Source organism: Mastigoproctus giganteus, chromosome 7 (assembly GCF_048544385.1).
Source record: "Mastigoproctus giganteus isolate SK-2022 chromosome 7, ASM4854438v1, whole genome shotgun sequence".
Taxonomy (NCBI): Eukaryota; Metazoa; Arthropoda; class Arachnida; order Uropygi; family Thelyphonidae; genus Mastigoproctus; species Mastigoproctus giganteus.
The window spans coordinates 79,049,426-79,074,301 of NC_143581.1; the positions used below are offsets into that span (position 1 = coordinate 79,049,426).

Here is a 24,876-nt window from a genome sequence, read left to right on the forward strand (position 1 = left end):
AGGGAGAAGTGGACAGGAAATCTTCAAGAAGCTACCCATCGTGACACCCAGAGCAATCAGTGGTCAGGCTGTACCAGGTAGGAGAGTAACAATTTACATCTACCCCAAGGATACCTTGCTGTTGGGAAGTATAGCAAAGACTGTATGTAGATAATTTATTGTTGGAGTGATATCTTGGCTAGGTCTGCCGTAGAGGGAGATGAGGTAGAAGGCTCCCAAGGGGCGAATTACATGGGCACACGCTGCCCATGCATAGGGAGGAAATCCTTATAACCATGATGTTAGGTTACAGACAACTATGGCAGCACAGGGTGTGTCTTCATCTGTGTGTATGATTTTGAACATCAGGGGGGTATCCCTGACTAGCTTTGAATGGGTATATGGCTCCTGTAGAATTAATGTCAGCATTTCCCTCTTCGGCCCAGATTCTAATCTGGGCACTTATTGCACGGGCTCGCTGGGCATTTAGTTGGATAAACTTTATGATGTTGCTGTTGAATGATTTAGGGCGTGCTGCCATAATCACTTTATTTGTTGGTTCCTCTTAGCTTTTAGATAAACGGGGACACTTATTGTCCCTGAGAGAATGTGCTGCATCAAGCTTTGCAGTTTGTGCAAACTGCATCTGTGGAGCTGTTTGGGCAAGAATTAGTCATGCCCAAAAAGGGCATAGTGCCCACAGGTAGATGGTTTGCATGCACATGTGGGTTGTGTGCCCAAAACGGCAGCATCGGAAGCACTTTGGAACAGGCATGTGCTCCTTGAAGCGGTGAGTGCTCCAACCCATAGAGTCTGTCCTGTAGTTTGAGGATGTTCCAATGCCTGTGGAGAAAGCTCCACCACCACAATTGTATAGCAGGGGAGACTTGGAGCTAGTGTGATGTTTTGGTTTGATGTGTTCCTTGGCATTACTTATGTCAGTTAATTTTTGGATGTTTCTGTTGAAGAGTTTATCTGTGATGTTCTCTGGAGTGATATCCTTGCCCACACCACATCAAATATATGTATGGATGGGTCTCTCTTTTGAAGGATTTCTGCTGTGAGACCTAGGGTGCTGACTGTTGGATTGGTGACGATTGAGTGAGCCTGTTGCTTTTTCAATGATTACTCCAACATTTCTTTTTTTCGGATGGACTTTATTTTGTGGTTTTTAAGTCCTTGGCCAATATCTGGACAATGGTAGTTTTTACTGCTTTGCTACTGTCTACAGTTGAGTTTTTCACTGGCTTTATGACCAGATGTGGTGTGCTGAGTAGTGATTTCTTCTTTGTTGCTGGTGGTTTGATGCTTGTGGTTGTATCTGGAGTTGTCCTCAGCACTTGGGCATAGGACAGGGGGCGCTGTGGCATTTCTTTTCCTCTTCCTTCAAGGTAAGCTTCTAGTTTAGCCTTGGTTCTCATGTTCTACATGAAGATTTACCAGAACATGCTCCATTAGTGACCATACTTCTATGATTTCTTCTCTGACAATGGTAGTGATTTGATTGCTCTGTTCTGCCATTATTGCCTCCAGGTTTAGGCGCAGTAAATGAATTTGTTCTATTATAGATCCATCTAGTGACGGTATGGTGTTAGCATCTGTATTCAGTGATGTAGAGTCTTCAGGATCACCCGAAGTCACATTTCTGGCAGCACATTCACTTCTGTGTCGGCCCTGGCAGGTTTGCACTGGCATTGGGCACAAACATAATGCTCTTTAGCTACCTTTGTCATTTCAGAAATTAGTGACTGTCCTGAGCAAATTCCACACAGGGATCAGCCGCAGTCGCCATTCCAGATTATTACGTGTTTTACATTCTTCAGACAGGCCTCACAGGTGCGTAAAAAATCTTCTGATGACATATTGTTCATTTCACTACTATTATTGGAAGGGAGAAAATTTTGCATTTATCAGAATACTTTTACAGTAGTTTAGTTCTGTCACAGCAGACACAGGGAAAGGATGTCACTATTGTTCCTGGCACAAAGAAAGAAAGTCACTATCAGTTCCGATAGTCATCCTTGGGGTGTTGAGACATGGACAGGTGGTCTTCCCTCGGTAGAGACGGTGTAAGATCACTTTAGGAAGTAAATGAAAAACAAATCTCACCATTTGGAAGAGCTCCCTTAAAAACGTTGGTAGGGCAAAAATCCAATCTTTAACACAAGTTAAAGATCGAAATTCATGGAGCAGGAAACAACACGTGTTAACATGCAAGGTTAACATGTAATAATAAATTTTTTGTCACCAAATTTTCGAATACATGCATTATCTTAATTAAGTCAAGTTTGAGTGATTTACATGTACAGCCAAGCCAACATTGTGTAGAATTTGCATTATTTTAATGTTTAAATAAATTAGTGATAAAAATTAAAATTTGTGTATTTCTTCGAAATCCAAAGGTGGCGCTAGTATTTGTTCGACAACTGTACTGTATAATGGCCAGCTGTGCAAACATTCTTATCTGTGTTGATTTGAAAATAGACTACAACAGGAGCTGATTTTTTGAAAAAATTGACAGCTTTTTTTGTGTTCATGAAATCGAATGGAAGGAGTGTATTGACAGTGCCAGGGTTATGAAGGGTCCCATTTCAGGTACTGTTACGTGAATGAAGCAGTAGCACATGGCCATCTTCAAGTAGTCACTGTGTACACCTCAGGGAAAAATTTAGCTGTGGAAAATATTCCTGCAAAACTGAATGATATTTTAAAGACACATCACTCCAAGAAAATTGTAGTGTTCAACTATCTTCATTCTCAGCTACTTGGACTCTTTCCCTAATACAGCAAACAAAGCAGTTCATAAACTTTTACAATTTGTGACGACTTAAGTGAACGTGGATTTGCCAAATATTGTGGCACAAAATAAAAAAAAGAGAAACAGAATGAATGCTTCATCAGACATTCGCTATTAGTTAGCTCCGACACCTAATTTTAGCAAAATCACTGAAACGCCATTACAGCAGGTCTCATTAGATTCACTAAGTTTTTTTTTTTTTTTAAATTTGGAATCTTAATAATACTGATTTTAAAATTTTAAGAATAGCGATTATTTTTTTGCTTCCACTATAAGCTAGTATACATATGCAAAAAAAAACATCCCTTTTCTTCCTGGGGTTACCTCGCAGTGGCGCATTATACCTTCATGGAGCCGAATGGAATTTGGGAGCCGCATCTAAAGAAAAAGCTAACAAACATTTTCAATTTCATTTTATTGCGACAACAAAACAAACAAATTATGACATAAGAACTAAATATAAAATTTCATCAAAATCGGTAAAACCATTTTTGAAAGAAAAAATAAATAAACGTAATTTTCAAATTAATCTTAAGTAGTAGTGGTGGTGGTGGCATGTGATGCAAGAAAGCAAGTGTATGAGCTTATGCAGCATCAGCAAAAAAAAAAAAAAAAAAAAAAACACCATTCCCTCCAAATGCCTGTCCAGTTCCTCCTTAAATTTATTCAACCTATCAACTTCCACAACGACAGATGGAAGTTTTTTCCAGAAATTAACCACACGCTGGCTAAAGGCAAATTTCTGCACATCTATTCTACATGTCTTTTCTTAATTTGAATTTATGCCCCCTTAGGTTCGTAATCTGAACAAGTGGAAGGATCCCATCAGAATTCAGCATGCTCAACCCATTCCAGGCCTTATACACCTCAATCAGGTGCCTAGTCTCCAGCCACTGCAATTTGCAGGACTTAAGCCTCTCTTGGTAAGAGGATCCCTTTCATTCCCCTCACCAATCTCGTTGCCCTTTTCTGTGCACGCTCAAGCAAATCTACATCCTTCCTAAAATGAGGCCTCCAGACCTGCATGCAGTACTCAAGGCATGGCCTGACCATTGCCTTATACAGAGGGACAATCACCTTTTCCCTGCTAGCAAAATTCCTATATATCATTGACAAAACCCCATGACCTGCCCTAGCAGCCTGTCTGCATTGCTCAGGAAACTTCATATCTGACTACACAATTACTCCCAGGTCTTTTTCATTTTCTACCACCTTAACTGTAGTACCACACAGTTGGTAGGTTTCTCTGGGTTACTTCTACCCATATGCAGTACTTTGAATTTGTCAAGGTTAAACTTCAGTTGCCACTTCTTAGCCCATCTGCCCAAATTATCTAGATCCTGTTGCAGTAGCACACTGCCATTACTGTCATTAATAACCCTGCCAACCCTTGTATCATCTGCAAACTTCGACATTAAGCCTGATATACCTTCATCAATATCATTGGTAAATATACAAAACAACAGTGGACCCAACACCGAACCCTGTGGGACTCCACTAATAACATTATTCCACGAAGAGCAGCACCCATTGATTACCACCCACTGTCTTCTCCCACTCAACCATCCTTTTATACATTGTAGCAACTTACCCTTAATACCATTCTGCTCCAATTTGTACAATAGTCTTCCATGCGCAACAGTGTCAAAAGCTTTCCTGAAATCCAAATATATGATATCAAAATTATTTTTTGCATCCAGTTCCTTTGTAACCACATCATAATATCCTATCAAATTTGTCAGACAAGACTTTCCCTTAACAAACTCATGCTGTGTCTGAATTATTGCTGCAGTCTTGTCTAGATGATCCTGCAATGCATCTTTAACCAGTGACTCCATTATTTTACCCAGAACAGAAGTTAAACTAACTGGTCTGTAATTACTCGTGTCACCCTTCGATCCCCCTTTGTGAATTGGGGATACATTTTCACATCTCCACTCTGTGGGAACCTCCCCCGAGTCCACGGATGCTCTCATAATTATGGCTAAGGGTTTGCTTACTTCCTTTGCCAACTCCCTTAATATAACTGGATAGATCCCATCCACCCCAGGTGCTTTTCTTATGTTTAACTTCAACAATTTCTCCTCCACTTTGCTCTCAGTTATTACAAAATCATTAAGTATCCTGCTACAATTTGATAACCTTCTGCCATTTTCAAACCTTAATAATTCCTCATGTGTGAATGTAGATGCAAAATACTCATTCAGTTTGTTTGCTATCTGAGCAGGATCATCAACAGTCAAACCATCGATGTCAAGTGGACCAATCAGATTCATCCCCTTCCTTTTAGAGTTCATTGACCTCGGCAGGTAGAATGTTAAGTTGCCGATAAAAATCACTTAAAAATATTAGTAAAAAACAGCATTCATGTGTTGTTGCAGACTCCAGGGTTTTCACCATTAGCCTAAAAAACAGCATAGGGTTAGGTGCCACCTATGGTTTCCCACATCTGTGTAGGTAAAAAACAGCAATGAGTTTTTGAAACAGTGATTTTGCCCCCCCCCCCTCTGGTCAGGGCCCTAGGCAGATGTCATTTTTGCCTATAGGATAATGTGCTACTGGTACCTCAACCAAAAAAAGTTTGAGAATCACTGCTTTAGAGTAATATTTGACCATGATGTATCTCTTAAGACCAAGGCACAGCCAAAAAATAACAGCAGGATAATAGTAGCTAGGGCCTTATCAACATGAAATCTGTGATTCTGACACTGTCACTTATTTAGAGATATCTATTTGGAGACAGAGCGATTATAAATGGACACTTCTTTTCATGGACTAAATGTTATTAGTGGAGTCCCCTAGGGTTTGATGCTGGGCCCATTGTTGTTTTTTATATTTATTAATGATATTGGCGAAATATATCGGTCTTAATGTCCAAGTTTGTAGATGATACTAAGGTTGATAGGGTGATAAGCTGCTGCAACAGGATCTAAACAAATTAGGACAGTGGGGTGAGAAATGGCAGTTGAACATTGACAAGTGCAAGATTAGCATTAGCATTAGTAGAGGCATTTGATTCAAGAAAGCAAGCTTATGCAGCATCAGCCAAAAAAAAAAACCCACTTCCACTTCACCCCTCTGTTCGTTCAAAATACCTGTCCAGCTGAGCCTTAAACTTATTTAGGCTATCAACCTCCACCACAAGGGATGGAAGTCTGTTCCACCAACCAACCGCCCGCTGGCTAAAGGCAAATTTCCGCACGTCTATCCTACATCTGTCTTTCCTCAATTTGAATTTATGCCCTCTCAGATGATTTTTCTGAGCTAGAGGAAGAATCCCATCAGCATTAAGCATGCTTAAACCATTCAAGGCTTTATACACCTCTATCAGATCACCTCGCTGGTGCCTAGTCTCCAGACACTGTAATTTGCAAAACTTAAGCCTTTCTTCGTAAGAGCAATCCTTTGTTCCATTCACTAATCTTGTTGCCCTTCCCTGTACTCGTTCCAGCAGCTCTACATCCTTCTTGAAATGAGGCCTCCAGACCTGTATACAGTACTCTAGGTGTGGCCTAACCATCGCCTTATACAATGGAATAATCACCTCCTTATCCCTGCTGGAAAAATTCCTGTATATCATTGACAATACTCCATGAGCTACTCTTGCAGCCCGTCTGCACTGCTCAGAGAACTTCATATCTGCCTGCACAACCACCCCCAAGTTTTTCATTCTCTACCACTGTCAGTGTAGTACCACAGAGTTGATACGTTGCTCTGGGGTTGCTGTTTCCCATGTGTAGTACTTTACATTTATCAATGTTAAACTTCATTTGCCACCTCTCAGCCCATCTGCTCAACCTTTCCAGATCCTGTTGCAGCAGCATAGTGTCAGTAGTGTCCTTGACAACCCTGCCAACCTTTGTATCGTCTGCAAACTTGGACATTAAGCCCGATATACCATCATCAATATCATTTATAAATACAGAAAACAATAATGGACCCAACACTGAGCCCTGAGGGACTCCACTAATAACATCAGTCCACGATGAGCAGTGTCCATTGATTACCACTCTCTGTCTTCTCCCCCTCAACCACCCCTTTATCCATAGCAGCAATTTGCCTCCAGTGTCACACTGCTCCAATTTGTGTAGCAGTCTTCCATGTGCAACAGTATCAAAAGCCTTTCTAAGATCCAAGTATATAATATCAAAGTTATTCCCTGCATCCAGTTCTTTTGTGACTGCATCATAGTATCCAATCAAGTTGGTCAGGCAAGACTTCCCCTTAACAAAACCATGCTGTGTCTGAGCTATAACTGAAGATACTGCATATGGGTAGCAGTAATCCCACATTAACATACAAACTGTGTGGTAATACACTCAGGGCAGTGAAAAATAAAATGGACAATTACCCTAACCCTGACAAAATGGACAATTACCCCTGACTGCACAATTACCTCATTACAATGGGGTAATTGTGCAGTCAGGAACTTTGGTAGTAGGGACAAAGAAGTGATTATCCCATTGTATAAGGTTATGGTTGGGTGGTATCTTGAGTACTATATACAGGTCTGGAGGCTTCATTTTAGGACAGTGGGATGAGTACAGAGAAAGGCACCAACGCTGGTGAAAGAAATGAAAGGGTGATCTTACCAAGACAGGCTTCAGTTCTGCAAATTGCAGTGTCTTGCAGCAATTGGATCCTTTGAATGGACTGAGCAAGCATCGCTGCTGATGGCATTCTTCATCGTGCTTAGGCTACACACATGTATAGAGTGTATAAATTCAAATTGAGAAAGGATGGTTGCAGGATAGATGTGAGGAAGTTTACAAATTGCAGCATTTGGAAACTAGGCACCTGCATGGAGATCTGATTGAGGTGTTTAAGGCCTTGAATGGATTGAGTAAGCTAAATGTTGATGGCATTCTTCCTCTTACTGAGACTACACATGAGAGCATAAATTCAAGTTGAGTAAGGAAAGTTACAGAATAGAAGTTGCCTTCAGCCAGCATGTGGTTGATTGTTGAAACAAACTTCCATCTCATCTGCTGTTGTGGAAGTGGGTGGTTTGAATAAATGCAAGAAATAACTAGACAAATTTTTGGAGAGTATGGATGGGTGAGGTGGTTTTTTTTTTTTTTTTTTTTTTTTTGGCTGATGTTTTATAAGTCTTTGCTGCTTTCTTGGCATTACTTGCCAGAAACCTCATAATCTGCCTTGGCTTGCCTAACATCCTTTGTGACTTGCTTTCAGACTAGTGTATATTTACCAAAGGCAGGGCTGGCTTTCGGGTAAGGCCCTGGAAGCCTAGGGGGGCCAGTGCCCCCTAAACCTTGAAGCTTTTATGAAAAGTATTTTTTATTGTAAATTTAGTGTTATATTGCATATAATTTACTTTATGCAAGTAAATAAAGTGTAAAATTAATCATTCTAAAAAATTAAAATCTTTGCATTTTGCTATTAGTCAATATAGCCTAGGGGCACCATAAATCCTTGATCTGACTGTGACCATAGGCTTCTGTTTTACTTGATAATTTATATGCATCCCATGCATTTTTCTTCTCTGCCACGTGTCTTAACAGTTCATCTGACATCCATTTAGCTCTAAGTCTTGAACTGTATTCCTCAGTTGGTATGAAGGCTAAGAAAACTAGCAAATTGAAGCATTTGGCTACTATTTCTAGCTAAAGGCTTCTTGTAACGTTCCTTAGTTTAACTCCTTTAGTGACTGGATTGCAGACTAGTTTGTACTTTGTGGGTTTTATTCTCTGCCATTAAATTTATCAGTTCATCTGATATTCATTTATGTCCACTATTTGAACAGTATCTCTTGTATAGAAAACCTAGTAAATATTAGGCTTTCTGCATATCTATATTTCTGTTCTACTAGGCCCAAAGCATTCAGGGCAGTAAAAGTTCCCTGAACCTTTCCCATTTAGAATTTGCTGTTGATAACATCAGTTTGTTCCATTGGATAAAATTTAAAAAAAAAAAAAAAAAAAAAAAAAACTGTCTGAAACCATTGTAGTACCTTTACAAAAGCAAAAATAAAACTGCTCTAGCCGAGTGGTCAGGCACATGGGTGCATAAGTGCATGTGCTTTGAGTAACCAGGGGTTCAAGCCTGTCACTGCTAAATACGGTGATGTTTCTTTAATTCTGTCTGTCTTGTGAAGTCCTCTGAGAGTTCACAAGATAGACAGAATTAGAGAAATTCTGTTTCACCATAAAATTAATCATTCTAAAAAATTATAATCTTTGCATTGGTGGGAGCAGTGGCAGATTTAGCACATGAGAGGCCCCAGGTGCAATTCAATTTTGGTACTGGTATACATTTTTTTTTTTTTAAAAAGTAAAAAAAAAAAAAAAAAAAAAAATGAAATTATGCTGATTCTGTATCTAAACGGTGTAATTGATTTTGCTCTGTCCTATGAAATACAGCCCATCCTACTATAAAGCGCTATCGTACAACGCATGTTTCGAGTTATGCACATATTTATTTGACACCATATCTGCAATTATGCGTGTGTATTGCATATATTGATTTATTATACATTTTGTGTGTAAAAATTTCTATAAGTCCCTATTCTTACATTCGTTTTAAAAAAAAGCTCAGTACAAGATTAACTCCCCCTCCTTCAATTTAAACAAATTAGATTTGTTTAAAGTTAGGCAGTGTTACATTTTACGTGTGTTCGATTTTTTCTTAAATTAAATTTATTTTTCTGTGATTAATAGAAGTGAAAGGTAAATATAGTTATTTCCTTATCAATTACTGAGCTATAATTTTATAGAACATTTAATAAAACTCAATAGTTTTACATTTTCTAAAAACTTAGCTGTTCAGTTTAATCAGAACTGCATAACATTTATTATCCTCGTCCTGTATACGTTTAAGTCTCTTTTCCACACACACACACACAGAGGGGTTGAAAGGTTTTTAGCCTAATATAGATCGCACAAAGAATCGAGCATCCCTTGAGGTCATTATTATTATTAGCTACATGGTGCAAGGAAACCTCAGGCTTATGCTGCACCAGCCAAAAAAAAAAAAAAAAAAAAAAAATTCCCCAGGTTACCCTGAGAGAGAAAGAAAAGTAGAAGGGAATCACCAAGAAAGAAGAATGATATCCAGCTCAGGACTCTAGGTGTGCGAAGCCCATACTCACCAGATGCAAGTCCCTAGGATACCTTCATTTAATTAAAGGCAATGGCGCCGAAAGAAATTTGCAAAGCCATACAGTAAACATTAGGGGAAAATCTTGACCTTCATATGCCACTGTCAAAAACTGGGTTGCAGAATTTAAGCATGGACAAGACAGTGTTGAAGGTGCACCCCGCAGTGGAAGGTCTGTTACCGTTTTGACACCTGCAAATGTGGATGTCATCATGACCTGATCATGCAAAACCGCAGAATAATATTGAAGCACATTGAGCTCACTCACAACATTGTGGTGGATGATTTAGGAATGAAGGTTTCTTCAAGGTGGGTCCATAAAGCACTGAATGCAGATCAGAAGCGGTGACGAGCAATGTGTTAAGAGATTGCGCAGTATTTTGTGAAAATGCTGTGATGGATGTAGTCAATAACTTGTTTGAGTCAAAATTCTGAAATTTTATTTGAACGGGTTATGAAACCTAGTGGATCATGTCAGAAAGTGTTGATGGGGGGGGGGGGATTATGTTGAAAAATAACCAAATAACTCAAGTTTCCAGCATTCCTTCTGTGAGAGGTTAGAAAATCTCCAACAATTACTCGTATATATTTTTGAACATTCAGCAGTCAGTATTTAAGAACAAATGGTAATGTGCCCTTTTCTCCTTTATGCTCACAAATTCCTTTTCGAACACCAACAGTAGCTTACTGTTATTCCCACATTCTGTTTACTGCAGTATCTCCCCCCACATCTCAGCCTCCCTCTTTATGCCCATAGTCCCAATTTTATATGTAGCCTTGGCAAAACATTTTGCTTTGAGAGAAGTGGTTCATTGATGATATTTTGGGTTCAGGTGTTGCTAATTTTAGGAGCATCAGTGACTTAGATAGTATTGCCCATTTTGTGTTATGTGTGCATTATGCGGCTGAAAAGGTCAGAATAACTCATGGGGAAGCCTTACTCATTCGCATGAGATCAGCTAACTACAGCCTCAACTGAAGAGGACTTCAGAAATTCCACCAGTCATCGATGGTAATGGAACTATAATTTTACTTCCATTACCATTTAGGTCTGAGGTTAGTCTTCGTAATTCAATAATCAGCCTTAGCATGCTATCCTATTCGTATAGAAAGAAAGCAAGGCAATAGCAATTTTGTGTAACCTTACTTGGACTTTGGGCTACACAAAGTCAAAAGTAAAAACAAATTATAGAAACATAAACAGTAAATAAATAAAAACAGTATAAACCACCTAATATAGTTAGGGAAGAGTATGCACATGTGGTTTCTGGGAGCATCAGCAAGAGGATTCTGTCAGCGGCATGGTCTGATGATGGGTACCAGTATAATGCCCGAAACATCACCTTAATGTACACCAGTGTTCAAAATTTAAGAACCAATCAATCAGGTTTTCCTGTAGCTTCTCATAGGAGTGGCCTGGATATGGGAAAAGCATACCAAAGGAACCTTGTGAAGTACAGAAATGATGACAGAAACAACACCTACACAACAACGGAAACAAAAAACTGTACAGAGGAACTTTAATCAAAAATGGCAACATAGCACTGGCTGCAATGATACAGATGCATCAGTGCCAAAGATGGAACAAAGGGAAGAGGTGGTCCTCAGTAGGAGATATGGCCACCTGTAATGTTGATGCAGATTTGCACTGCCTGTCTGTACTTAGAACAATGTTGTTAAGTTCTTGTGGTAACATCGTCCATTCCTCTGTCAGTGCCATCTTCAGCTGGTGAACATTTTCTGGTGGGTGTGGACGTGCCACTAGGAGTCTCCCCAGAGCATCCCATAAGTGTTCGATGGGATTTAGATCAGAGGAAAATGGACAGGCCAATGCATACGAAAATGTCCTCACTTTCCAAAAGAATATCAACAGCTGCAGTGCGATGGGGTGTGGCGTTATCATCCATAAACATGAACTCGGGGCCAATGCCACCTCGGAACAGACTCACATGGGGAAGGATTACCTCAGTATAGTAGCATGCACCGGTTACAGTACCGCCTTCCAGTATCTGGAGTTCTGTACATCCATCCAAGATAACGCCTCCCCAGACGAGAACACCTTGACCGCCATATTAATCCCTTTCAGTGATGTTTGTGGGGTGATACTGGGTGCCAACCTCTTGCAAGATTAGCTGACATCCAGAATCGCTGCTGAGGCTGAATCTACTCTCATCAGTAAAGAGTACCTTAAGTAAAAATTTTGTGGTTGAAACCTTTAGAAATAGTGTCGGTCCTTAAGTTTTGCACACTAGTGTATAATAGTTAGCCGAATAGCTTAATAAACCATACAGTTTTATTAATTTCATGTGGTATATGAGTGATATTAAATATAGCAATAATCTTAGTATAAACCATATAAACAGATACGGAATACCTTATTCAATATACAGTAAGACCCCCGTATCCGCGGGGAGATACGTTCCAATACCGTGGATATAAGCGAACACCTGCTGACCCCATATATAACGTGATTTTCTTGTACATACATGCGTATAATAAATTTTAATTGATAAATTAAACACACAGTAAGACATTAACAACATTAAACACGGTAATCATAAAGTATAGCAGACTCTCGATTTATTTACTGCGATTGGATTAACCGGGACACTTCAAGACCAAATGTTTAGTTTGATTTAGTGCGTCACGTCGTTTGTTGTGTTCCGTCGCAAAAGGACAAATTTTGTTTCGTTATTTATGTCAGGGATGTCTGAATTTTTTTTTTTTATAGTAACTTTTTTTTCCCTTTTGTTTAGAAATCGCGAAAATGATGGGCAAACGCAAGAGTTGTGCTTTCAAATTAAACAAAAACTTCAAATTATTCAAAAGTTATTCAAAAACGGTGCATCCGTTAAATCTCTAAAGAACCATTATAACGTTGGTGATCAAACCATACGCGACAATGTAAAAAATAAAGGGAAGCTATTCGATTTAAAATCGACATCGTAAAAAATAAAGGGAAGCTATTCGATTTAAAATCGACATCGTAAAAAATAAAGGGAAGCATCGTATTGGACGCGCGAGTAGTGCGTGTTAAGTTTTTTCGTTCGTTTTTTTTTTTTTTTTTTTTTTTTTTCCGTGGTTAACCGCGGGTAACTGAATCAGCGGATACCAGGGCACAACTGTATTCTGAATATGTTACTCAGACGCCTTGCGGGAATAGCAGCCATATCCTCCTATGACCTCGTTTAAAAATCAGAAAAGTTAAATTCATTGCTTCCCTTTTCTCACTGTCCGGTAATCTCTTTTCCGATTTTTAAACATGGACATAGGGGGATATAGCTGCTATCCCGAAAAGTTGTCTGGGTAACATAGTCTCTATGTTCTGCCCATGCACTTGTTAATAAGTATGAAAGAGATAATCAGACAGTGAGATAAGGGAAGCAATGATAATTTCTTCCTTCACTCACTTTTCCAATTTTTAAATAAAGGCATAAGGGGAATATATCAGATAGCCATTCAAGGTTGTAACATTAGCATAGGCATATGATACAAGAAAGCAAGTTTATTCAGCATTAGGCAAAAAAAAAAAAAAAAAAAAGGCCACTTTTTCACCTACCCATTTGCTATATTCAGAATACTGTATAGTAATATTCCTCTCTGTTGTCTTGTTTAGAAATTGGTAATCAGACAGTGCGAAAAGGGAAACAGAGGATTTATTGCTTTATTCACTTTCCGGGTTTTTAAACAAGGGCATTAAAGGAGATACCTCCCATCCCCGCAAGGCTGCCTGGATAACATACAGTATTTACTATATTCGGAGAGACTAATATACAGTACAGTATTTCAGTCTTAATGGAAAAAGGGTACTCAAATGGAATTATCAAACGGGTTTGACCAACTAATGCGATCTATTAAATAGGATTTAGTGTATCAGAGCGGTAATATTGCTAAATAAAGTGAAACGTGTTGATATTTCGGACTTTCATCTTTGGTCAAAGTCCGAATTTTCGGGCAAAATTTTTCAGTAACAAAGGAGATTATTTTGGGTCGTGTTATATACAGTAGTATAATGTGACTACCAATCAAAACAGGTAACCGTGACATTAACAGTGATTGAAAGGTTTCCTTTGTTTTGTCAGGTTGGGTGCCGATCAGTTTGTACAGAAATGCCTAGCTAACCGCAGGGGGGTGGTGAAGAGATACATTCCTAAAAAGTATCATGTTCGCCAAAAACTGCGGATAGCAAGACTAAGGTCCTCCTTATGGAGGGTTATGAGCAAAATTATACCAATAAAAATATGACAAAAAAAAACCCAGTAAATTTCATTTGTACAACATAAAAACGTGATATGGTTGACAATAAAATAAGAAAGACAAGAATAAGCTGATGGAACCACACACACGCACACACTTTTAGCACTTATTGGATGTTTAGAGAAGTTAATTATTTTGATTTTTCCAAGTTCCCTTAATTTGATGTGGGGCATTAAAAAAAAAAAATGGCATTAATAAAACTGAGTGCACCTTTCTTTTGAATTCTGTAATAAAATTCTTTATAAAAAGTCTGGGCTTCCTTGTACGGCGTGACTAAACGTAAACAAAGATGTTATAATATTTATTTGATCTTTTATTAATTTTATGCCAAAAACCACCAGTGGTGGTCCAGGATTTCTTAAAGTTGAAGCTAAATTAGTTTTCCAAGAAATCAGGATTTTCTAAAGGTGGGCTAAAGCAGTGTTCTGGGGAATCATTAAGCTTTAATCATCGTATAGCAGAAAAAAAAAATCCACATGATTTTGATCATAAGGGTGGAAATAGCAACTTTAGCCCCTACTTGAGATAGCCACTGCGGACCGCGATGACTTACATTTTTACTAATGCAAAATGCGATGAGTTAAGACGTTTTCTAATACAGACTGAAAAGAAAATTACTAGTGACTCTTCGAATATATGATACTTATGAGTTCAATATGAGTTTCAAGAGTAAACAAATATCTGCTTTCTCTGCACTGGCAAGACGGATATACCGAGGGTGCAGTGGCACAGTTACTTTGATGTCCTCGTGGTCGCTGGGATCTCAGAACAACTGACTCAGTGTTGGTTCGCGCCCCCCCCCCCCACAACCGTATTATTTATTTATTTTTTTCGAAACATGTGTACCAGTGTCCTTCCAGACTGCCTAAATCTGGCATTGCCCATAAGCAGGAACTACATACATATAAAAAAAAAAAAAAAAAAAAAAAAAAACTATGTACAAATATACATCTGCGTTATCTGAAATTCGTAGTTGGGGAAGGATGTATGTATATGGATCCAACGCTGTAGAGCTGTACACATAATTGCAAGATTCTGCTGAATTTTTTTTTTTAACTTGGTCCTGTCAGGAAGCTCAGGCGACCCTGGTAGAGGCCAGCCAGAGTATTGTGGGTAGCCTCCCAGTGGTGGTGGCAGGCAACGCGGGGTCCCATTAGGGGTCCTGAGGCCAAGAAGCCAGTGACATAACAGAACATAACACTACTCTGACACTTTTTCTGGCTTTTACAGAAATTTTGTATTTCTTCACAAAGTACTATGGCGCAGATGTGGGAAACCACCGGTGGCGCCTGCCACAAAACACTATGAATTTCTAGAAGCCTCAGAGTCATCTGTAATCCTAGTTATTTTTCTACTAATTTAAAAGCTACAAGTACCAAAATACTGAATAAATAAAAAATGAAGCCAACACTATCAAAAGGAATTGGTTAGGAAGTTATGAACTGCATCAGTGATAAATAATCATCTGGTATTCAGTGATTTTTTTTTATTTGCTATCGCAGTAACAGCTACAGTTAATAATCTCACTGCTGTAAAATTATGAAATAGAAACTAGAATCCGATGTGAAATCACAGGATAGAAGCGGGTTAATTACTAGCACAATGATTATTAAACATTTGTCAATACTGTTTGTATTAATACAGGCATTTAGACATTTTCTTGATGATGATTCCATTGTATACTACAGGTTAGTAGCACTGCAAGCTGAATCGTATTGCAAAATACAAAGTAAAGATAAATGTTCAGTACCGTACAGTAGCTGCGCTGATTTGTTATTTGAGTAGGAACTTTTCACCTGGTTTTTTTTTTTTTTTTTGTGTGTTGTTCTTCTATGGAATCTTTTGTATATTGTTATGTATTATGTTCATACAAGTGTGTTCACTGGCAGATACAAAGGGTACTAGGAAAGTTTTGCAATACAGCTTTGTTTATTTAATTTTTTCAAAGTAATTTCCTCTACATTCAATACACCTCTCCATCCTCCGAAACCAATCTTTAAACCAGTTCTGCCAAGTTTCACTAGGGAGTAAAGCACACTCGTTGTCCCAAGCCCGTAGAAGGCCCTCATCACTGGAAAACCGCCTCCCTTTTAGCTTCATTTTCACATGCGGGAACAGTGCAAAGTCGCAGGGAGCAAGGTCTGGGCCTGTAGGGAGGGTGCTCGAGAAGTTTCAGTCCTGTCGTGGTCAAATATTCGGTGCAGGCTTTGGCGCGGTTAGCTGCAGCATTATCGTGATGGAGGTACCAGGTGTCCATTCTTGACTTTGGCCACAGGTTCTTCATAGATCCAATGACTTTAGGCAGGCATTGTCCAGTATACCACTTAGCTGTGACTGTCTTCTGCGTGTCCAAAACGACACGTTCCACAATTCCACTCGATTTGAAAAATACAGCTATCATTTTCTTCTTTACAGATCGGGATTTTCTGACAATTACGGGTGTGTCGTCATCATCAAAGACCCAAACTTTGTTTTGAGCCTTGGTCGGCAGATCGTAATAGTACAGCCAAGTCTCGTCACCTGTCACGATGTTGTTCACATACCGAGATTGTCCCTTATCAAACTTTTTTAACATCTCCCGGCACCAAGTCGCACATCGTGTCATCTGCTCTTCAGTCAGTTGATGCGGCACCCAGAGAGAACAAAGTTTCTTCATGTGCAAATGATCTTGCAGAATCGAACGAATTGCTGGTGCATTTAGGCCCAAAGTATCCTCTATCTGTTGGTAGGTCACTCGCCTGTTTTCGTCAAGCATTTTCCTCACAGCAGTAACGTTTTCCTCCGTAACTGACGTTCGTGGCCTTCCCGGCCTCTCAGAATCCTCCAGAGTGAAATTTCCCCTTTGGAATTCTCTATACCACCTGAATATCGTTGTACGATGTGGACAATCATCATCTAGTGCAAGAGTCATTTCTTCTAAGCACTGGTCTATGGTTAAACCACGCACAAAATTATACCGCAAAACTGTCCTTATCTCATTTCGTGACCACGATGCCATCGCAAGCACTTTACACTCTCACTACTAATGAATAACTGAGCCCATCGACTTGGCGCGGCGGCTACTATGGACGTATGAACATGTCTCAACATGCAGCAACAAGCAGCTTCCTGTGATTCATTGTTGCGTCATATTGCAAAACTTTCCTAGTACCCTTTGTATATACATGGCATGCGAGCTGAAATATCCGATATGACTTACGGCGACTACTGTGTGTGTGTGTTTTGATCAGATGACTGATATTAAACGTATTTTCGACAATTTTCAACCTTTGGTTCGCCCCCCCCCCCCCACAACCGTATTATTTATTTATTTTTTCTTATTATTTTTATTATTTATTTATTCTCAAGGAAACTAGTTTTTCTCGAAGTCTAATCTGTAGAAGTCACTTTAATAAAGACTACTTGTTTTTCTTTTTTGTTCAGTATTAAAAAAATAATAAGATGTTGGATGTTTCGTTTATTATTGACAATCTGATCTGTCTATTTCTCGTTTCTCTGACACATGAATTCGGAGATAGGTGTTTTCCTTCAATATGCGCGTGATCGTCTCGATTATTATTTTTTTAAAGCTGTAGTCTCCACAAAACTGAGTATTTCATGTTGCCGTTTAGCCATACTGTATTAAGTTCTTTGAATATCGTTATAATTTGATCAATTTATGGCCCAAGTTTTAGATTCAATATATACATACTGCACTTATGGATGACAATAATTCGCGATACCAAATGATATCATTTACGAATTAGCCGGTAACCACTGTACTGTAATTACAAATCACACCGCAAATTACCAAAATGTCTCCGTTCTTATTAATGAAAAACTTACTTTATCTATGAGACTCCTTTCGGTTTTAAGTTTAATATTAATTTTTTTTCCTTGCAAAACTTCTTTGGTCAGAGCTAGAGTTTTCATGCTCTTTATTTCTGTACACCATTTCCCTTAGTTCTGCCGATTAGTCCTTATTTATCAAGCCACCATAAAAGCAGCATATACTGTATATGCAGATGAAACTTAATTGTTGTGCGTCTTTATTTTCAACGGACGTAGTTTAGGAACCTCTGGGTTAGTTCTTCAACAAGATCAATTTATTAATACGGACGTCCTTAACCTTAAAATATTTTTGATTAGTCTCAAATTTATTTATATGTATTTGTGCCATTTGTACAGTACTCAGTAGCAGTCCAAGGTATTTTTTACTGTGCGGGCAAGACTTAATTTCCCCCCTCCCCTGACAAAAAAGGCCGACAAGTAAAGCTTTATAAAATGAATCTGACCAGCGTCCATTCCAGAGGCGAAACTACATATTCTGCTGCCCCACCTCACGAAATCCTCGAAGAGGTCCCCTGCTCGAGGTTTATATTAGTTTTAATTTGCTTTGTTATAATACCGGGATCCATAAATGGGTATATTGGGTGAGAAATGGCAATCGAAGTTTAATATTGACAAATGCGAAGTACTGCATTTTTGTTCTCTTGTTTTTACCAGAATGCGGCCACATGAGTACGGTATAGATAGTGCCAGAACATTACCGTATTTTGTGGTAGCATATGTAGACAAAATAGCCGTACTTAAGTCGCCACAGAAAACAATTCAGAAGGAAATTTTCAAATAATGAAGCTGAAAACACTGATTTATGGGTCCCAGACAACTGTGTAAGTTTGGCCCTGATAAGGTGGACGCTCAAAATAAAGGCGGGGGGGGGGGGGATACAGAAATCGAGGTTATAGTTATATTTTTGGTTTCGTGTAATAAAGCTTGTAGCATGTCACATTAAACTTTCCAGGATACATAGAATTTTTTAAAATAAAAATGGCCTTTACGGTATGAATTTCTGTTTCAATCTTTTTTTTTCCCCTTCACATTTTGAAATTAAATTCCTTTCAGCAGCAGCAGTTTAAACTAGACTTAACCAATTATGTACCTCTTCCAGTATAGTTTAATACGCAATTTGTTACTACAAAACAGAAAACTAAAAGAATTGAAATCCTCTTCAAAGCCTGCTATCTAACTTATATACACTTCACGTGTGCGGTTTCAAATATTATGCCGACCGGGCTAGCCGAGTGGGTAAAGTACCTGCCCGGCAACCCAAAGGTCGCGGGTTCGATTCCCGCCTCGGGCTTGGATCAAAGTTCTGAAAAAACCTTGGGAGGTGCAATATGGCCACAGAAGCCGATGCGCCAACAACTACCAAATCAAAAAATCAAATATTATGTAGGATCTGCCAGTTCGCTGATGAACAACTGTATGCAAGAATTTCCTAGCAGCCTTTACTAAGCCATATTACAGTATTGCACTTATTAAAGTTCGAACTGGCAGCATCCTCCCAATTATCATGTATATCTGAATATTAGAACTATGGAGTAAAAGGGTTTGCTGTCCTCCTCAAAACAGATTCCTGCGTAAATTGAAGAATACTGTACTTGTACTGCCTTCATGAAGACAAAGCAAGTATTAATAATGTGGCGCCTGGCTCCTAGAATTTATTGTTGGTAGTAAGGCGCCAGTTCGTCCCACTGTTGGCTTTTAAAACCCAGAATCATCATGGAAATCTGCATATTGTCTTCACGTCAGCAAATAGGTTGTTGTACCACCAGGCTTAACTTGCTGGATGCTTGGGGGTACGGCCCTGCTGTTCGACCGCGTGTGGCTGTCCGCTGTTGAGGAAGATCTGGGTAGAGGAGCATACAACGTCCACTTCGTTTCTGACAGCCGCGGTGACAACTGTCGTTATATTGTACAATGAAGGAAGCGGATCTGAGCAGTAACTTTTTCTCCACTTGAAATAATCTCTTGTGCTTCTTAATTCAGAAACTGTCACGCTCATGAAAGAAATATCAGATTTTAACTATTAATACACCAGTAATTGAGTATAATGATTATACTAATTATTATAAACAGATTTGTGAAGGATGAGCATTCATGTATGATTTGACCTATCTTTACTTAACGCAAAGAACTTCTGCTTCAGGTAATCCACTCACTCAGTTTACCTTAAAAAAAAAAAATCTGTCGGCGCATCGATTCATCCAAAATTATGTCATTGTCTTACAGATGGTATAATTAACTTATGCAGATATACATTCGGCAAGTGTTTAATTAATCAAATAAAATTATATCCACTATAGCTACTACTATATATTAAGGATAAATCAACTTTTGTTTTCTCTCTTGAAAGTTAGTGCTGAATTATATTTAATCGTATAATTGGACCCACTATTTTTTCCTCATATTTCGCATCTTGCTTAATGATATAATTACAGCAAAATCTGCATTAAAAACCGCTGCCTACTTTCTAATTCACTCGTTCTTTCTCTTCTAAAAGTTTGGATTGTGACCAGTGGTGAACTGCCAAAAGCTTAACAACAGGCGCTCTATAAAAAGTTCTAATTTAAGGGATATAACACACTATTTTTTGTACCTTTCTTCATAAGAAGACAAAAGTTTTGCTTAATTAAACGAATTTAAAATATGTACATCTGAAACAAAGAAGATAACATTCTTCTTTGCATAAAAAAACTTTTAACAACCGGTTCGCATAAACCAAACTCATCACTGATCCCGACATTTTATTACAGTAAACTGGAAAGAATTCCAGTATTCCTTTAATTAGAAAGTCACGAGACCAAACCGATAGGTGATATTGCCTTTATTAAAACTATATGCGTAAAGTGTGAGGCTGGCTTTGAATACGTAACCCCTGACGAATTCCTTGTTAAGTTTTCGCCTGATGAAGAATGAATTCTTAGCTTTTAAAAGGTGAGCATATATATATATATATATATATATATTCATATCTTTTTAACCCAAACTTGGGATTTTATAAGGTCTATTTATATGTTGAAATATACAGTATTTTAGTAGTATTTGTCAAACTCGCTATTTTTTCTTAATACATAAACTGAAGTTAACAAAATAATAATAGACTTACAAATAAAAGTCCTACAGTTTAAGGCGTGTCTATGATATCACAAGTATCCACTTGTTATTATGTAGGTCATACTTTTTCAGGTAGATGTGTAGCTTTTTTTTTTTTTTTTTAGCATTTTAGGAAAAGTGGATAGAATTTCCTGTTGGACAAAGGATAAGGCTAATTGATATTACGTCAGTTTAGTGATAAAATTAACAAACGAAAACGTGTGTTGTAAGAAAGCTCTGTATGGTTAGCCCATATGCATTTCAATCTTAAAATGAACTGAAAGTCTTGAAAACTAATGTTAACATTTGGTTGGTATTTAAAAAGGTCTTTAAGGTTGGTATTTAACTGAAGGTCTTAAAACTAAATGTTAACATAGTTGGTATTTAAGAAGGCAGAAACAAGGTACGAACAGTCTGAAGTCAAGGCTAATTATGACAGTAAAGGTCATCGAATTTAATGGATTAAAGGTGCCTACAATTATTGCCACTTCAAGGTGACTATTGGTTTAATTCTCCACATGATGCTTGGCCTTCATCATCGGTTCTTAATCGTCTAAGAATAAAATAATGCAAACTATCACAATTGTTAATATTGATTTAACGAGGTACTTGAGATCCAAACAAAATCTACCAGATGATTAAAAGCGTAACATAAATGTAAATCCTCCTAGTGCTGTTACCTAACTATTGTAGTGGGATCTGTAACTGTTATTTATAGGATAAAATTGAGGTTAAAAATGTTTTCGGCCTTTAACTTCGACTAGCGAAATGATGAGAATGTTCTGAATGTATAGACATTTTACAATAGAACTTGCTATTTTTTTTTTTTTTTTTAAATGGGTGAAATACCACAGTAATACACAAAAAAAAGAAAGATATTTGCTATTATCACTTAATATTTTATGACAAGGGTTCTCAAACTGCGATACCGCTACTCTAAAATGATAACGGAATCTGTGCGATCACCCCACGCATAAATAAAACTGATCATTGCATTTAAATAATAAATAAATTTTCTGTTTATATACTCCGGGACGACCAAACAGTCACAGGAGTTCACAAGATAGACAGAATACAAGAAACAGCACCGTATTCAGCTGTCAGGGGCTTGAACCCCGGTCACTCAAGGCACGTGTACTTATGCACCCGCGCGCCTGACCACTAGGCTACGGCGGCCTTACAGGTTAGTGTTTGTCGCAATAAACAAATATATTTTCGTATACTCCTGGATGGCCACACCGTCAGAGGAGTTCACAAGATAGAATACAAGAAACAGCATTATATTTAGCAGTCGGGCGAGCTTGTACCATGATCACTCGGCTATGGCGGCCACAGTATACCACTCACTTTTAATAATGAAATTTCAAATAAAACATTGATAGAAGCCTTACAACATTATAAATACGCCATTGCATTGTAAATAAAACAAGTCACTATTTGTTTATTTATTTGGAATGGTGCTAACACTAGTGCTTAAACGCATTCACGTTTAAAAATATAGAGGTAAATAAAAAAAATTGCGATCCCTTCTCTAATTTGCTCGCAACCCACAGTTCCAGAACCCTTGCTTTATACTGTACTATTTATATTCAATTGTGTTCATTGTGAAGCTGTAATTAAATAATTGTACACAAACATTTCATCATGCTGGAGAAATATTAGGCATAATGTCTGCTGGTCTTCACCGAAACTGATAACAATAACAAATCCAGCAAAGTGACCATCCTAAGTCCTGAAGAAATGTTGAAATAAATGGCACTACAACCCCCCCCCCCCAAAAAAAAAAAAAAACCCTGCATACCTTCATACCTTCATCCAGTGTTCGAATTGAAAAATATTAACAATCGGAGCAACCAAAACAAGATTAAATATATTTTTTGACAAAAGTACAACACGTGCAAACATTATAGGAAGTTTTCGTTGATTTTGATATTCAAACTCCATTAAAAAACTTTTTAAATTTTGAAATGCAAACTTATCAAACGGATTGCATTCTTTGTGTGTTTCGGCCCAGTTAGAGTCAAGCCCAATCTACACGTAATATTCGTCGATTACTTTGGAAGAAATTAAGTATTTCTATACCTGACAATTATATTTATTCATATGTTCCATTTAGAAAACAGTTATCTATTGTCTTGTAAATGCATTTAGTTGTGTTGAATATGCATTCCTTGATCTGTTTTTCTTAACAAGCGATAATGAAATATCAAAACGTTTATCTAGCGCGCTGCTTCAAAACAAAGTTTTAGTTATGTATTCAGTAGAAATATCTAACAAAGTAAAGTGCTGACATTTGAATTTTGCTGTCTTAACTCGCTTTTATATGTTAATGAATAATGATAACTACGTATCAGTTTGCTGTAATATTAACCTCATTCGGAATAAATATTTGTTGACGCTTAAATAAAAGTGTACTCACCTGCTGCAAGAGGAAGCTGCGCCTGAAGATACCGCGTATACGCGGACATCGACGAGGGCTCGGTTGCTGCTACCGTCTGAGTAATACCAGCCGCAGTCCGACCTAGCTCGGAGAAGGGTGTCCGCAACTGCGTGGGGTGTTGATGCGTCGCCGACGCTTCCATGTCCCAGGCATGCGCCGGATGAACACCCGCGCTAGCTAGCAGCCGCGAACGGTCTAAAGTGAAGTCGTAGCGGCCGTCCATAGCCGTTCGGGTAGTTGCTCAGCCTGTAGATAGACGTCGACACGAAATAAAAAAGTCCGCGAAGAACATCCATGCGGAGCACAACTATAGCGAGGATAGCATTGTGCAGCGAATCCGACACTGTCGGTCTTCGGAGTGGCGAAATACGCTACATCGCGTTAAGTTCCAGTGGGGTGCTTCGACTTCAGTCTTTGTAGACACGTCGTTCAACATGTGTGTCGCCGAAGTAGTATCATGCGGGGGCAGCCAAACCGGACATCCCCAGTACGTCACGCACGGTCGGCGGCAGGCCAGGCGATACTGGTCTGGTTGGTTGGTCCTCAGGCGGGGCAGGAAGACGCCAATCTCTGGTCCGGTCCGAGTTGCCACCAATACCGTCCTGCAGAAACAAACAAGGCTCAATTAAATTCAGATGAATATCAACTATACTTTATGAACTTTTTTATATATATTTTTTTTCTTACCAGCTTGCAGTCGACAATTTATCACGACGTATCTGTAGTGTGGTTCTCATTTGTGTGTACTTTACGCATTGTGCAACAACACATTGAACTAGCACTAGACTTCTTTTATGCCCGTTCTTTAAGTAGGAAGATGCCTTATACGGATATCAGCTTCTCTGGTAACTTCATGCACCCCTTTAACATTAGTGAACTTTCCCGTCAATATTTTTGTCTACTTTGGCAGCGCCGTTCTTGAACGTAGAACGGGGGTTAGTTCTTACCTGGCAGCTGCACTGGCCGACTGCCCCGGCGCGGTTTTGGCCGAATGCCATGTCGTTCACGGTGGCAATCGTACTATGAAGTCGAGGAAAATGATTCATACCACGGTGTAAGTTCTGACTCACCCGCGTATAATATCACTTATGACTGATATTAGCGATACATTTAACAATGCCTTTCGTGTATTGCGACTGAAAATAAAAATATTTGTTGCTATACAAAACGTTCCGTAATCATAAATCTTTGAAATAAAGTTGGAACGTTTTTTAAAATTAACGTTATAAGCTGCTCTGTTATTAGCTTTGTTTTAAGAAATATAATTGGAAATTCCTATGATAAGCAACTCGAATGGTGGTTATCATCTTAAAAGACAGATTTTAGGCTCTTTACGTATCATTTACCGTAAGTTAAATAGCCAAACTAT

General features: G+C 38.5%; 1 protein-coding gene across 3 annotated transcripts in view; it reads right to left on the reverse strand.

The window, feature by feature from the left end:
- LOC150083015 (uncharacterized) overlaps positions 1-24,876 on the reverse strand; it is a 487,383-nt gene that overhangs the window by 405,997 nt on the left and 56,510 nt on the right. For 2 of the 3 annotated variants that reach the window (XM_090377743.1, XM_090377741.1), the window contains exon 2: positions 23,487-24,109. In XM_090377743.1, coding sequence (XP_090233869.1) covers positions 23,487-23,730 — 244 coding nt within the window. In that variant the 5' untranslated portion in view covers positions 23,731-24,109. Of the gene's footprint in view, positions 1-23,486; positions 24,110-24,194; positions 24,255-24,876 lie in introns of those variants that run through there. The other variant, XM_090377742.1, reaches the window with a different exon arrangement.